Consider the following 16,121-nt stretch of genomic DNA (forward strand, 5'->3'; position numbering starts at 1 on the left):
CTATTATTATTATTATTATTATTATTATTATTATTATTACTGCTACTACTACTACTTTTTTTCCCCCTGTGAGAATCAGGACAAAGAAACGGTGTGGGCTTTGAAGCTAGGAAACGCGTTGGTTTAGTGCACGACTCCATTTCTCCGACCACTGGGCCGGACAGTTGCTGTCAGGACTCAGCGTTCCCAATCTGTAAAATGTGTCTAAACAAGTGACTATTACACCATCTAAGTGCGCTGCTCTGAAGACAAGCACTCTATTAGCACTGTGGGTAAACATCGGTGCCTGCTGCCTATGTGCTGGGGTGGAGCTGGGGCGACAAGCGACTATGGAGTTGATAATCCGCAATGGCTTGAATGCCCCCGTCCCCTCCTTGATAGACTTCTATTCCATGAATGAATTCCTTACCCAAACCCCAGCATGAGCAGAGCACATGGTTTCTCCCTGGAAATCAGTTTGAGCGGCATCTCCCCCCCCAGCCCGTCCCCCCCCCCCCCAGATTCTCCCCTCTGTAGATTACCAGACTACCAGCAGCGCTGCAATCTCAGAATGCGGGTGTACACGCATGTCCAAGTCTGGGGCCACTAGGGCACTGGGAGGGCACGAGAGCGGGCTCCTTGGATGGCGGTGTTTGACCATATCTGTGTATCTTACACCTAAATTCCTGGGTCGAGCTGCGACCCTGCAGTCCTGGTGCTTGCTGAAGCCACTGGCAAAAATAAAATAAAAATGCCATTGGCTTTTCAAATGGGCTACGGTTGCACACTTAATTAAATGCAGTAGCCGGAGCAATCAATAGGAATTCCTTCCGAGGAAATGTTTTGGGACTAAATCCTATTGATTCATATGGTTTCTACTTTTCCTTAAATGTGCAAGCTAACCTACTGGAAAGGCAGGGATATGTGCTTAGCGGTTTCGACCCAAAGACCTAAATTAGTTGGGTTTGCCACACACACACACACACACACAGAGAGAGAGAGAGAGAGAGAGAGAGAGAGAGAGAGAGAGTGTCCTGGAATGACGCATTCGCTCTCACTTTGGCACAATCCGTTACGGAGAATTGAAGACACCTAACTGATGCAATCGATTAGAAGCTACTTGCAAACTTAATATTTGACTGTGTTATTTACATGGCACATGCAGGGAATGTTTCTGGAGGGTGGGGTATATGGGTATTGTTATATGTGTTTTTCAGAAACTGGAAAAAAAAAGAGGATTTGTGTTTTTTTTCAATAGTGCGATTCTTTCTGGTCGCAAAAATCCCCGAGCATTCCTTTGAGCTAGTCGAGATCTCTGGCAGTTGTCCTGGCAGGAGCAGAAAAGCCACACCACCCGCGCATTACCTTCGGGGTCTGGTGCTGAGCGTGCGCTGCGAGGCTTAGCAACTGTCTCAGGGCAAGCGTGATGGATGGTATAATTGCGTGTAGCGAGGATGGCAGCCAGAGAGATCTGGAGCCTCTGCGGGCAGCTCGCAGGACTGGAGCGGGGGGGGGGTGGACAGAGGCCAGCTGGAGCGGAGGAGCAGCGCCCTTTCGGGCCCCCCTCCCCTTCGCTCCTCTCTTCCCCCAGGCTGATTTTTTGGATAGACTCAATGGGAAAGGAGATTTCGGGAAAGAGGGAGGGGGAAGTTCCTCCAGCAGGCGACAGATTTAAAGTCCCGATAGGCGTCCGCGGATTCTGTTTGGCTGCGCTGCCTTTACGCAAAAGCGGCGAGGGGTTTCGCTGGATTTCCTCTTCTTTAAAGGCTTCAGGATGGCCACCAGGTGGGGGGCAGAGAGCCGAGGCGGAGAGCTGGAGAGAACTGTAGGCTCCTGAGTCGGGGGAGCGGGGGAGGAGAAGGAGGAGGGGGGGTCAGAGAGGGGAAAGAGGGAGGGAGGGAGCGCTGGGCTTGTGTGAAACAGAAGAGAGGCAGACAGACGGAGAAGGAGAGAAAGGGAGGTTTGCGCAGGGAAGGAGGGAGGGAGGGATGCTCAGGGACCGCTTCCAGATCGCCGAGGAGGTGGCCCAGGAGGAGCAGCTTCCATGAGCTCCGAGATCGGGGCCCCGGTGCCTCGCAGCCCGGCCTTGATGAGCCAGCAGCCGCCGCCGCCGCCGCCCTCCGCGCTGGAGTCGTCCAGCAACGGCAGCAGCAGCAACAGCAGCGCTTCAGCGTCCGCGCCGTCGAAAGCCAAGAAAGCCAGCTCGGGGCTGAGGCGCCCGGAGAAGCCTCCTTATTCCTACATCGCGCTTATCGTCATGGCTATCCAGAGCTCGCCGTCGAAGCGGCTGACGCTGAGCGAGATCTACCAGTTCCTGCAGGCGCGCTTCCCCTTCTTCCGCGGCGCTTACCAGGGCTGGAAGAATTCGGTGCGCCACAACCTGTCGCTCAACGAGTGCTTCATCAAGCTGCCCAAAGGGCTGGGCCGGCCCGGGAAGGGCCACTACTGGACCATCGACCCGGCCAGCGAGTTCATGTTCGAGGAAGGCTCCTTCCGACGGCGCCCCAGGGGCTTCCGAAGGAAATGCCAGGCGCTCAAGCCCACCATGTACCACCGCATGGTGAACGGCCTGGGCTTCCTCCCGCAGGGCTTCGACTTCCAAGCGCCCCCCGCCGCCCCCTTGGGCTGCCACCCCAACGGCTACAACCCCCTGGACGTGATGCAGGCCGGCGCCTACCAGGCGCACCACGTCCCACACATGTCTCCCAACCCGGGCTCCACTTACATGGCCAGCTGCCCGGTGCCTTCCAACGGCGGCGCCGACTACGGCCCCGACAGCAGCAGCAGCCCCGTGCCCTCATCGCCCGCCATGGCCAGCGCCATCGAGTGCCACTCGCCCTACGGCAGCCCCGCGGGACACTGGACCTCCTCGGCTGCCTCGCCCTATCTCAAGCAGCAGGCCCTGCCGCCGCCCACCCCCGCCGCCCCCTCGGGCATCCACTCCGGAGTGGCCTCCTACTCGCTGGAGCAGAGCTACTTGCACCAAAACGGCAGGGAAGACCTCTCAGGTACCAAAGGCGACCCGCCCCCATCTCCATCTCCCCAAACTCACACGCGCTCAATCCTTCACACCTTTGCCCACCTCACAAGTAAGCCGAATGGGGTCCTCCAGCTTCTTTTGAAATAGGAAATCAGCGTGTTGACATTAGATAGATGGATAGATGATAGATAGATATAGATGGATAGATGAGATAGATAGATAGATAGATAGATAGATAGATAGATAGATAGATGATAGATAGATAGATAGATAGATAGATGATATAGATATTCCGCAGATACCCATAACTTGTTCAAAGGAAGCGCTTTGGGCTCAGTTCTTAAGCATGTTCCAACAGAAGTAATAATATTTTATTGTAAACAGGCAGATCTCGTTCTGGTCATTTCTATTTACAACTTATGGTAATACATTTAAGAGCTGGTTGATCTTCTTAGTCGCCCACAGCTCCTGCCTCGCTCCCACTGGAGGATTTCACTGCCACTAACTTGACTGGTTTGAGATCCTACAGGCGTGATGCTAAGAGCACAATCTCGTGGGAGTAAATACCATGCAAATAACATTTTAAAAAAAGAATTCAGTTGCAAATGGCTCTGTCTTCCGGGCACGGAATGCTGAACAGTCCGGAACGCGCACTGCCACCATCCAGCAACTGGTGCGGATGTGATTCCCAAACACCATGGGATGGGTCGCATCCCGTGGGGATTGCAATAAAGCTAGACTAGAGCTTGATCCGGGCCATTCTCTTGAAAGTGCATTATTTGGGATTCTAAACCTGGGAGACAAGGGCGAGGAATGCAGGTTAGGGATCCAGCCGACAGTTGACAATGAGCAAACAAGCTGGCTTGAAAATAATATATTTGGATGGAATCAAGGAGAACATAGGAGTAAGGCTCTTTAAACCATTTTTTTTTTTTTGGACTTGCAGGCAGGCCAGGGATAATAAGACGCTGCCCACCTTTCCCAAATACACATGCACACTTCCAGAGTAAGCGGGGTGCCCATCTCCGTTAGAAACTGTGAGCGTAGAATCAGGAGGTGGCAATGGTTTCTGTGAATTAATCTATCATTGAGATGTGATCCCGTCCACACTTACTTGGAAGTAAGGGCCGCTGGAACCAATAGGATTTATTCCAAGTGGAAGTTGTTTAGATAGGACGGCTTGTTAATGTCTCAGTTCATTACGGCAGTGAAAGCTTCGATCTACAAAGGTTGTAAATACTTGTTTTTAAATGTGTCAAAGATGTTGGAGAGGAAGGTGCGGAAGGCGCCGGTTCGGTTTCTGAAAGCGAAACCCTGAACAGGAAAGTGACTAGATATTTCAAGAATACCGAGTGGCTGCGATCTTGAGCGCACCTACTTAGAATTAAGTGCCAAAGACGGTTTTGGATCGGGATATTAGAGGGCGCCCATCACCGTGGCGTCTGGGCGCATCACGCTCACATAGATGACCAGCCGTTTTATTTCTGAGAACGACCCTCTTCATGTGCAGTGTGTGTATTATATATGTATATATCTCGACAGATGTAGATTAGATTGGGGGGCGGGGTTTCCCCAGAGGAATGACCTGCGACCTCCAAAACCGTAGGTAGGGTGTTGTTGTTTTTTAATTAAAAAAAGAACACCTCTTCGCGGGGAAGGCGGGCGATTGCGAAGAGACTGGAAATAAATCCCTTCGCTCGCTCAGGTTAAAGTTGTAGCTGTCAGATAACGCTGCCTCAATAACAAGCCCCGATGCTGGGTCTCCTCGGTGTTTTCTCTGAAAACACCAGCTTTGACGTGAGAAAACAAAAGCTGCTTCCAGGGGGGAAAATAGACCTATTGTTCGGAGAGAAGTAGAGCAGCAATTGGGGAGGGCTGGGATGGGAGGGGGGGGACTCGTAGGAGAGAGGTATATGACTTTTTATCCCTCCCACCCCCTCACCCGCTCACCCAAAGAATATAGCCGCAGGACATCCTCCTGACTGCGTCTTGGTAAAGCCAGGCTCAATTTGTTGAGCAGAATGCCAGAGATCAACGTAAATTACAGATAGATTATTTTTACTTCGCTGCACTATTGATAATCATCTTATTTAAGTTCGAATCTCGATCATAGCGCCCAGTCGCTGGCTCGGCGCTGCAGTTGAGTCACGATTAGGATTATTAGATCGACATTAACAATTTAGCCAAACAACTCCCCCACCCCTCTAAAATACCGGCGGCTGCAATTGGAAGTCCATGTGTAGCCCACGTTTAGGCATGTTTACTCAGCGGTAAGTCCCCACCGTGTTCAATGGAGCTTACTCTCTGTGTAGGATTGCAGCTTTTAGTTTGGAATTCGCTTCACTGAGCGCAGTGGGCCTTACTCCCGAGGAAGCATGCCTAGGATGGCCTTTTTAAAGAATATGGCTGCAACCCCAAATACTAAATATGCTCGTCGTATGGTTATGTGGTTAGAATTTGGGAAGCCTTCAATTTAATAGGACTTACTGGCGAGTAAGTATGATTAGGATCGCGCTCGCAGAGCGCATCCTGGTGTTTTCTTTCTTTCTTTCTTTCTTTCTTTCTTTCTTTCTTTCTTTCTCCGGCGTGGTATAATAGAGATAGATAGATAGATAGATAGATAGATAGATAGATAGATAGATGATAGATAGATAGATAGATCCATCCACAGTTACGCACTTTTACTTCCCATTGACTTCAACGGGGATGTTAGACACGTGCTTTTAAATCTCTCCTGGCGAAATCCGTGAGGAAAGGGCTTTTACTTTGGCTGGATCGTGTCCGTTTTGAATAAAGTGAAGCGCCTGGCGAGCATGACATACCACAGCTTCTTCCCTGCAAGTTTCTTAAAAAAAACCAAAAAACCTTTTCTCAGCCCTGATGATAGCGAAGAAAACATAACAAATCTCAAAAAAGGGTCTCATTACCACAGCGGGAGCAAAAGAAAAAGAAAAAATACCCTGGAGGTTTATAGCCATCTAATTGAAAAAGAGGGAGAAATATTATCTGAATACAGCCTGGGGGATGAGGCTGGGGGGCGGTAAATCTATTCGGATTTTCTTTTCAAACCGCAAAAAAAAAAGGTGCTAGCGTGAGACTCAGACCCGTTTCTATAACTGGAAGGAGCTGCTCTGTTGTTGTTTTTCTCTCTTGGTAGTACGTTGCTTTTTATAGGAGAAAAAAAATATTTCTTAAAAAACAAGAATAAGACTCTTTAGTAAATCTGGGTGGAAGAAGAGAGAGAGAGAGCTGCGAGTGTAAGGCATCGAAATGGGTAAAAGATGTTGGGCTCTTACGGAGGAAATTTTCCAAATAGCCCTTTTAAACGTGGGTCTCGGAGGTTAACTAAACAAAGACAGTCTGGGCTGGACCACACCGAAGGGGATTGGAGCTTGACTTAACCCAGATGAGAGCGAGGTCTTGTTCAATTTTATGGGAATTTCAACAAGTAACAAATACAGACGACCTTGTCCATTGCTTCGCTTTGCTTGTCGGCGACCTGCTGTCAATCATCTGCTGAGCCCAACTCTCCATCTCTTCCCCCCCCCCACTAGCGCCCCCTCCCTCTCCAAATCACCTTCCTTTTTAGCTTGGGATTTGGGGAAAGAAAGAAAAAACCAGAACCCTTCCCTTGTGGAAATGATTCCAGAAGGATCTCTGGAAGTTTTGTTTTGTTTTTTAAATGAGAAGAAGGATGGTGAGGGTTGCATGAAACCGACATCCTAATCTCCCGAGGTAACGATAGGAAGGGAATTTAGATACAGAATTTTGGTTTTACGGAGTGGCCTTTAATTTTATTTTTACACCTTGATTCTGACTCTAAACACAGTCCCGCCATTGGCTTTAATGGGCTGGAGGCTGGGCGTAGGAGAAGTTCCACTGAGTGTAAATGGGACTTTAACTGGACAGTAATGGATTGGGGTAAAGGAAGATAGTAATTTAAAAGCACACCATTTCCCTCCGTAGCCTCGTGCAGTTTCCGCATCTAAATCCACCCTTCTTTAAAATGCCCATTTCCTGGATTTTAAAGGACTGCATTCTTTCTCAGAATTATCCAACCGCTTTCTGAACCCAACACGCTGGATCGGAAGAAATCTTTTGCTTCTGTGTCAGGATTATTTCCCGCTAAACATTTGGCAGTTTTGATAAACGCTATTCCCATGCCTGGGGAGTATAGGTCGAGGAAGCCCGATCCACAGCCCAGTGGCACCACGTCTCAAACCACATTTGCAGTGATAATCCTATGCATGTATGCGTATCTACCTCGAAGTAGGTCTCAGGATTGCAACCCTGGCCGAAACTGCCAGCTCCAAGTAGCGCTCAGGTGTTTCAAAGACTCAATAACTGGTTAGGCAGGGATTTCTGCTATTACTTTGGGCTTCTTGGATCCCGCTGAGGAGGTGATCGAAGCACCTTAAAGATGTGCAGGATAATATAGGCCTAAGGAAGCTTCGCTGATGCTTCTCAATCAACCAAGCCAGCTATACCGATGTAGGCTCTTCAGAGTCAATGAGACTACTCTAAAATAAGCAGGCTGCCAATGGGAAACAGGAGAGTTTCTTAAATCTCATCCGGATTAAAAAAAAAGGTTTAATCTTAAGGAAGTGGGGAAGGAAACCCAGAAATATTTTTGAAGTATTTTTTTTAAGCATGTTTAGTTGGGGAACAATATGCTATATAAGTCCAGCTCCAGTGGGGAAAAACTGCTATGAAACATAAACAGGGAAAGAGAAAGAAAGAAGGTTGCAAGCGCATTTCCTGGGAAGTAGACAAATCCTAGGCATATTTTCTGGGAGGGAAATTTTTCCCAGTTCAAGGAGACACTACAGCAGGGATTGGGGAACCGGTGAGGCCTTTCAAGTGTAGTAGGACTCCAAGTCCCATCAGCCTCAGCGGGAATGCTGGATGGTCAGGTGAGCTGGGGCTGATGGGGTCCAGCAGCAGCTCCTCCTCACCCCAACATCGCCTCCTCCAAGCGAGCCTTGGACCCCAGCATTGCAAACGATGCGATTGGGGAGTTCGCTGAAAGAGTGCAGCGCAGGAGTATATGAGACTGGAGGACACAAAATCAGGCCAGGAGATCTCAGCTCCCCTCCCTCAACCCGGTCCTCGCCTGCTAGAAGTAACCTTCATTGATTTGCAATGAAAGTCCTTCGAGTAACTGCTGCCGGGATCGGCGCCTGCTTCCTGCCAGCCCAGTGGCATTTAGCATCCGAGAAAATGTGTTTAGGATCAGGATCTTAAACGAACCCGCTGCTTTGAAACCCTGGCAGGCAAAGCAATCGAGGACCTAAGGTCTCCGCCCCGCCCGGAATACCAGGCGCTGCGGAGCCGCTCGTTTATGAGCTGACAGCGCTGTAACGTCGGTCCCCAATTGATTTTTATCGGTCAATAAAGCCCCATCAAATCATGCACGGTTTAGTGCCGAGGAGATGCTAAATCCCGGCCTCTCCTGAGCCTCCCTCCCGCTCTCCCCTTAGAAGGGCCGAGCAAGATTGGAAACAGAAGTCGCTTCTCTCGGAGGCTTAGAGGCGAACGGAGCAGAAGGAGGGAGAGGAGGAGGAGGAGGAGGGAGGCGGACATTTTTCGCACACTGTTAAACCAAAGCGAACTGATTGAATCAGAGCTGCAATAAAGCGCGCCGGTTTCATTAGGAGCATACCAGGCAGGTTATTAGAAAGACGGAGGAAATCCAGCGAAATAATCGCTTCTACCAAAGGGACCGCTCCGGGGTGAGCAAAGGGGCAGACGAGAGAGAGAGAGAGAGAGAGAGACCGAGAGACCTTCTAACTATTACTCCGCACAGCCCCCTGGGTCAAAAGTGAAGTAGGCGCTGAGCGGAGACTGAGAAAATTCACCAAGGGGCTTCCCCACTTTCCCTCTCGATGGGAGTCCTTTTTTTAACTGCTCTGCTAAAACAACTTTGGAAAAAGAGGAATTATGGGGAGGGGTATCGATTCGAAGCCCTTCTTTCCAGACCCCTGCAGCCTTTTGCATCAGTTGGGGAAGATCAGAGAGAAAGGGAACGGCTAAGTCTACCTCTCTGCAGCCCTAGAAACAAAAGCCCCGATTGGCAGACAGAGCTATCCAAAACGGTTCCTGAACAGGAAGGGAAGAAACTTATTTGTTTATTGCGTTTTTACCGCCTCTTTTTCTCCAAGGAGCCCCAGGGGGCGTCCGTGGTCCTCCTCCTGCTCATTTAACCCCACAAACCAACCCTGTGAGGTAGGTTAGGCTGGGAGGCGGTGTCGGGAGTGGCCCCGGGTCACCCAGTGGGCTTCCTGGCCAAGTGAGGATTTGCACGCTGGCCTCTCCCACGCCCTAGTCCAGCGCCCTAACCGCTGCACCATACTGCTTTTCTGAAGATGCCCCGGGGGCTGCTCTTCATTTCCGGGGCACGGGCAGATTGCCCTGTTGAGCCCACTCCTTGCGGGGGGAAAGTTCCTGCTGCTAGCTGGGAAGCAATGGAGAGCGGCTCTGGTATTTCCCAAAACACTTCGATGCCCAACAGCACTCCTGGGTGGAAGGGAAGACTCCCCGGGTCTGGCCACCTCGACCTGACCGCTGCGGCCGGATCCACCTTGTGGCTGTAACCGCTCCATGTAAACGAACCCAGACCTTACAGTCCAGGCGTCACACTCTGCGCCAGCGCGGTTTCCAAGCCGCTTTGGTCAAGAGTCGCCCTGTCGGTTCCTTGAAGGGGCTTATTCAAAAGATTTCAGAAATAAAATAAGCAGGTTGTAAACTGAAATGGAGCATCCCACTGGGTCTTCCACGGAAGATGCTCAAGATCCGGATTGCATTCAGTCAGCTAAACAAGAGCACTTCGGTGAAACTAGGATGTGGGCTTGAGCCTCTGTTGCTGCGCGGAGCCAGCGACAGGCGCATGGAGGATGCGCAACCGCGTCCATGCGCATCAAATTGCGCACATCAAGCTGGTGCGAGCAGATCCGTCGCTGCAAAAGTTTTGGGCCAATAATCATGGCAGGGATTTTTCTGCCTTTTAGTTGACCGAGATTCGGGAGATTTCCTTGAGATAAATGGCTCAGGTGCTTAACAGGATTTCGCGCAGCGGCCTCTGTGGAGTCGGTGATCTCAGGCTCCCCGGTCATTGCTTTGCAATCAATAAGGGCTGCATTAGAAGCATCATAGGATAATATTCTGCTGTGATCTAACCACCTCAACATAGATCACGATCCGAGATTAGCCTTAATAAGGGAAACAAAAAACAACTCAGCGCATTTATCATGGGGTTTGGGCAGAGCTGAGTCCGAATCGCGAGAGGTCCACTGAGTCCCATAGGTTCTGAAACTTCTTCTCTCAGAGAGAGGGGGGCCCTTTCCACAAAACTCTCTCCGAATCCCGCATTTTGACTCGCACTTGCGAATAACAGCAGGAGCTGGAAACTTTCAGCCCTTACTGTAGCTTTTACTGAGGACCGTAACATTGTGCTTCACTGTAATGCTAAATGGTTCAGAGGCTTTCTGTGTTGTGAACCGCCTGTGCAAACGATAGCTGAAAGGCGGTCGACGGGTGCCGCAAACAAGTTCAGTTGGGTAGATTATGCTCTGTCCCTAATTTCTGGGTCAGTATTTATCCCCTGAAAAGGAGGAGCGAGGCGGGAGGACCGCTGGGTCTGGACGCTGACTATGGAAAAGGAAGCTCAATTGAAAATCGAAGTGCTTTACTTTAAAGTCAATTGTGTCGTTAGGATCAGGATCTTAATTCATTCGGAGTTCCACATTCCTTTTTTCACTGAACTGTGCGCGGATCCTACAGGCCCAGAATACCTAGGTGTGGAAAAATCGAGGTAAACGGGACAGTGATCCACTTATTGGAGACTGCAGTCTCAGTCATATTTACCAGGCAGTAAGTCTTCTCAAAAATAGTTGGGACTTACTTCGGACTAAACGTCCGTAGGATTGCACTGTGAGAAGCCCTGGAGGCAGTTTGGCGTCCTGCGCGCTTGTGGGCTGATCGGAAGCCAAAGTCTGTAGGTCCCCGGCACAGCATTTAAATGCTTGTTAGAACATTTAAAAAGGAGAGTAAAAACAAATAAATAAGGCTTTGGTTGCCTCCACGAGGAAAGCCAGCTATGCGGCTTCCTCTCCCTCTTGCAGACTTGCCTTCTTCTGGCTATCAATATTACTATTGCAGTCCGCCTTCTTTCCAAGGCGCTCGAGGCGGCTTACACTCCTGCAATCCACGTAATAATCCTGCGGGGATCATGGGAGTTGTAGGCCAAAAACATACGGAGGGCCAGTTTGAGGAAGCCTGACCTAGGCAGTGGGGATTTTGAAGTCACACCCTTTAACCCTTTGACCACCCCACCCGCCCAGTCACGCCCCTCAGCTAACCACCCCGGCTTCTCCAGGGGAACCGTTTGAGCTGTTCTGTGGACTCGCTCGCTCTTTCTCGCTTCCTCCGCAGTGGGGCTGCCTCGCTACCAGCATCACCCGTCCCCGGTGTGCGACAGGAAGGATTTCGTCCTCAACTTCAACGGCATCTCTTCCTTCCACCCGTCGGCCAGCGGCTCCTATTACCACCATCACCACCACCACCAAAGCGTCTGCCAAGACATCAAGCCCTGTGTGATGTGAACAATGACCTTGGGAGCTGGATTGAAAGGAGAAGATTGGGGAGGTTGGGGTGGGAGCGACCGAGAGAGAGGTCCAAAGACTTCACCCAAAAGATCACACGCAACGGGAGGACTCGCGCGGATCGAGCCCAGAGGTCCACGCCCAGCTCCGCGAGCCTCCCTTTGTAAGTACAGTGCGCCAGTCACTTAAGGAAAGCCGCGTAAGGGCCGGACGCCCCGTTGGATACTCGCGCTCCTTTTCCGCGGGATCCTAAGCCTCTCCCACTGAGTTCACAGCACGTCTGCACGTGTTCCCTGCGAAGTAAGCCCGTCTGCGTCCAGTGGGGCTTCCCAAACCTGCAAGATCAGTAGCTCTAGCCCCACAGACACGTGCGCAATGTTGCAGCTCCATCCTAGAGCGCCAGAATGTGAAACTAAACCCCACCGACTTCAGCTAGGAAAGGGGACAGGTGTGTGTGTGGGGGGGATTCCAGGCATACTTCCTCAGAAGTAAATCCCATAGAGTCCAATGGTCCAATGCGTATAGGATGGCAGTCTTAGCCTTGAATAGATCCGCATGAGGGAGAGGACTGCGATCCTAGACATACACCCGCATCTAGGATGGAAAGGTGGGCTGTAGCGCAGGAAAGCTCATAGCCATGATTATATTAATAAATAAATAAGCACCAGTCTTTAAGGTGTCAAGTGTACGTTGTGTATAGGACACAGCCTTAAGCTTCAGTGAACCCAAGGAGACTTTCCTCTGAAGAAAGCCTACTTAGGATCGCGCTGCGTACAACTCAAGCTATAGGGAATGGGCTCCTGTTTGCTATGTGTGTTTGGATGATAGGGCAGCAGCTCCAGGCAGGTTCAGAATCAATCAGGCACATTCCTTTGATAGCCAGTATTTTAAAGAAATGAAGCAGAAGGCTAGTTCATATACATATAGTTACATTTTTAAAAAACAAAAATAATCAAAGGCAACTGCGGTTGGAATCTGCTAGCTTTTCAATTACACAGAAATTGAGGGCGGGAGGGAGAGAGATGTCCCCTTTTTATTCCTGACGTCCGTGCAGCACAGAAACAATCCGCATTCACTGAGTTCGCCTACTCCATCATCCGAATAAAGCACTTTCGTTTTGAGTCCTGCTTCATTTCAGCTGGAGAGATCTAAGCACGTCAGGGCATTGCAGCACAAGGTAGGCTTCGATTCTGCACGTGTTTACCTGGGAGTACGTGCCATTGGACTCCACGGGGCTTACTCCCGAGTAGAAATATATGGGATTGCACCGTGAAGTCTTTGCGCCGCTGAGATTACCTTCCGAGTAAGCTACGTAGGTTCAAGATCACACTCTCCTATTGAAATCAGCGATGTCTGTCACAGAATCGTACCTCTAGCTTTTGAAAATGCAGATTTAATATTCCCTAGTGTCCGCAGGGCCATTGTTTAGCGGGATGCTGTTTCAGCAGCACCAGCTAGTATTAGCAAACCTTGTTTTAAATTTTGGAGAGGGTGTGTGCTTGTGCGTGGTTGTGTCGCTTCCAAGAAAGTCCCCAGATTCTGTTTGTTTGTGTTTTGTTTTCCAGTATTGCAACAATACCACGTTTGGGGTTTAGTTTATTTCCTTTCTTGCTTTCTTTTTTTTATTTTTACTTTTTTAAAACAAGTGTTTATATCACAGTCTTTTAAAATAATTATTTGGAATAAATCTCGTGTATACTCACACACTATCGCTTTTAAACCGGAGAGTATAATTTGCACTTATGTATAACGTTTGTCAAAATATTGTGATGTACAAACTTGTTGGGGTGGGTTTCTTGTTGATGTGTGTGGTGTGTTTCCCCCCCAATAAAATGTATATGGCCAGCGCGCGTTTTCCTTTTCCTCGGCGTGCTAAGCTCCTCGGTTCTTATACCGAATTGTAACAGGAAAAGGAGCGTGCATCTCGCTCCTTAAAGGAAAGACGGGAATCCGGAGGCGGATCCAGGAGGCGCGGTGACTTCGAGGTGTGTTTTTGTTTTCCGTGGAAAGGGGCCACAATTACTTCGCTTGCGGACTGCAGCGTTTAACAGGCGAAACACCCAGTCTATACCCAACGCTTGGTATAGTTTGTCTATTTTTGACATTCCCCCCCCCCCCTTTAGAAGCGAAACGTATTGGGGGAAACACAGTGGAAGACAAAGTATTAAAAATCTCAGATTAAAATATTCAATCGGAGTATCCTTTCCTTTCAGGACTTTGATTTTTTCCTCCCAGTCCACCTTCAACAAGTGTTTACACATAGAGAGAATCCAGAAGCAACCCACCAGACTCCTCTTTGCATTCAGTAGACAAAGAATTGAAGCGAGTTATTCCCTCCCCTTTTTAAAGGAAGACAAATTTGTCTTCGGGTTTGGGAGTTTAGCGTCCGCCAGAGTAAAACCAGCGCGGGAAGAAAATGCTGAAACCATTATCTGTTTACCTGGGCTTTTCTTTTCTCTTTTAGCACATTAGGAAGTTGCCGCCCTTCCAAAAGGTGCAGCTCCGTATGCACTTCTTGAAGTTAGGCAGTTTTAGTCTTGGGGAGTGAATGGCCGCGTGTGTACGTCGGGGGGGGGGGGCGAGTGCTCTTCAGATGCGAACTTGCTTTAGTTGGAAACGTGGCGAGCCAAGTGTTTGGGCGCTCCCTCTGTCTCGGGGTCTTGTACCTGCCTGGACTGCACTACTGACCACGCGCGTTCTGTGCGCCAGAGAGAGCGTCCAAAAGTCCGCCTCCAAAAAGTGAACGCCATTGCGTCCGGAGGCGCCCACCTTTCTGTTCGCTTGCAAATCCACGGAGCTTGGGGCCCAGGTGAGGCCTCGGTAGGGAGAAGCAGCTCCCCAAACCCAAGTGCTCAGGATTCACGAAGCGATGGCATTTAAATTGCTGCCTCCACTTCCGAGGGAACTGCATAATCTGTCATGGGCGCTTTAGTTGATTCTATATGATTCTATAACTCACCTATTGGGCATCCGCCAACGCCGGGTTAAATGTGCGTGAACCATCGGTTTAAGCAGGGAGATCGACGTAACTTACTTGCCGAGTGTTCTCCCTGGAGATAGCGCCTACCTTAGCTTCAGAAATTAGATTTTAAATAAATTCCTAAAAGCCACGTCTCTGGTGCTTAAATGGAACTCCAATACATGGTAGGGAACTTTCTTGTGTACAGTGTTTTGTTTTTAATAGTGTACTTTTGTGTTGTGAACCGCCCTGAGATTTACGAATGAAAGGCGGCTTACAAATTTAACTAATCATAGTAAATAAATAAATACTCCTGAGGGGCAGGTGCTGGAGACAGGTAAGAGGGAAGCGCTGTTCCCTGCTTGTGAGCATCTCAGGGGCGTCGGAACGAGGATATTGGACGAGATCGTGACCTGCAAGGTAGGAGGACATTCAGGCAGCTGACTGCATCGCTAGAGAATCGATACCTGGCAGCAGTGATGCAGTTAAGGCGATTTTAGACCCTGAGCTTATTGCTCTGAAACTGTGTGTGCGCGTACGACTTTATTTCCTTCCAATATGTGTTAAGCCAGCCCTGCTGCATATGGTGGTGGGGTGCAGGGTGTGGGCGGCTGGGCTTCTGCCCCCCCAAGTCCTGCCCTGCTGCTGCTGGTGTCATCACTGCACCCCAACCCTCACCAATGGGATTGACTTTCCCATCCGGCTGTCCGGAGTCCGGATCCCAATCCTTGCAAGGCAACAGGAACTGCACTCTGAAATCAAGTGCCATTGATTTCAGTCAAACCGACGGCTTCCTCCTAGAACAGAAGCTCTTCCTCAAGGAGCAATGCATCCCCCCACCCCACATTTTCTGGAATTCTCAAGCAGCCCCTGAAATGGGACAGGGGGACGCGCGGTTTCAGCGTCCCACTCTCCTTCTCTGCCTTAGGATCGGGCGCAACTGCGGGTTTCTCGCCCGAATCACAGCTCTGAAAGCACCTCGCGCTCCTTTCCAGTGGATTGCACGCCCGGGAGGGTCTTTGTCCTCAGCCTGCTGGGAAGCCACCAGATCCCTTGACTCACCAGCGGGACTTACTTCCAAAAATCTTAAGTAGATGCGCTGCTGGCTGCGCAAAAGGGGGTTTGGAGCGGTTCCCGATGGGCTGGAGGTGCAGGCCTGATCTTCCCGCTCAGAAGCCAGCCAACCCTTGATTTTATGCAAGCTTTTCTCGTGCATAACAACCATGCCCTAAAAATAAAAATAAAAAACCCAGCAGCTTCCTATTTAAAATGGGGCACCCCATCGATCTTGCATTTCCAAACAATAAAGCAGGGAGTGGATTTGTGCAAAATCTTTTTTTTTTTCTTTTTCTTTTTTAACTCTTCGTTTTCATATTCATATTCAAGAACGCTGCATCTTGGATTTTCTTGGGGGCCTGCTGTACATTATAAAGTCAGTTTCAGAGTACGATTCGACCACAGTGCTGTGTTTACATTCTTTTCAAGGCAAGCCTGCATGGACGTAATTTATAACCTAAACACTCGAACGTAACTTGTTTATATAGAGAATGACAAGACCTCAAAGACCGAAAAACTGAATTTGTCCAACTGGGAGCTCCAGCGA

At 49.7% G+C, this 16,121-nt stretch overlaps 1 protein-coding gene across 1 annotated transcript; it reads left to right on the forward strand.

Annotated features, from left to right (window-relative positions):
* Window positions 1–1,768: 1,768 nt before the first annotated feature.
* On the forward strand, window positions 1,769–13,404 carry FOXF2 (forkhead box F2). Its single transcript, XM_083449954.1, has 2 exons — window positions 1,769–2,987; window positions 11,390–13,404. Exons 1-2 carry the CDS (start codon window positions 2,024–2,026, stop codon window positions 11,557–11,559), a joined length of 1,134 nt encoding a protein of 377 aa, XP_083306080.1. The 5' UTR covers window positions 1,769–2,023; the 3' UTR covers window positions 11,560–13,404.
* Window positions 13,405–16,121: the final 2,717 nt, after the last annotated feature.

This window comes from Podarcis tiliguerta (assembly GCF_965153285.1).
Source record: "Podarcis tiliguerta genome assembly, chromosome: 7".
Classification (NCBI taxonomy): Eukaryota; Metazoa; Chordata; class Lepidosauria; order Squamata; family Lacertidae; genus Podarcis; species Podarcis tiliguerta.

What these genes read in the sequence shown, in the direction of transcription:
- FOXF2 (XM_083449954.1), top strand. Translation starts at nt 2,024, where the DNA reads ATGAGCTCCGAGATCGGGGCCCCGGTGCCTCGCAGCCCGGCCTTGATG. An exon ending in CGGCAGGGAAGACCTCTCAG is followed by an intron (nt 2,988 to 11,389) that starts GTACCAAAGGCG and finishes CTTCCTCCGCAG; the next exon opens with TGGGGCTGCCTCGCTACCAG.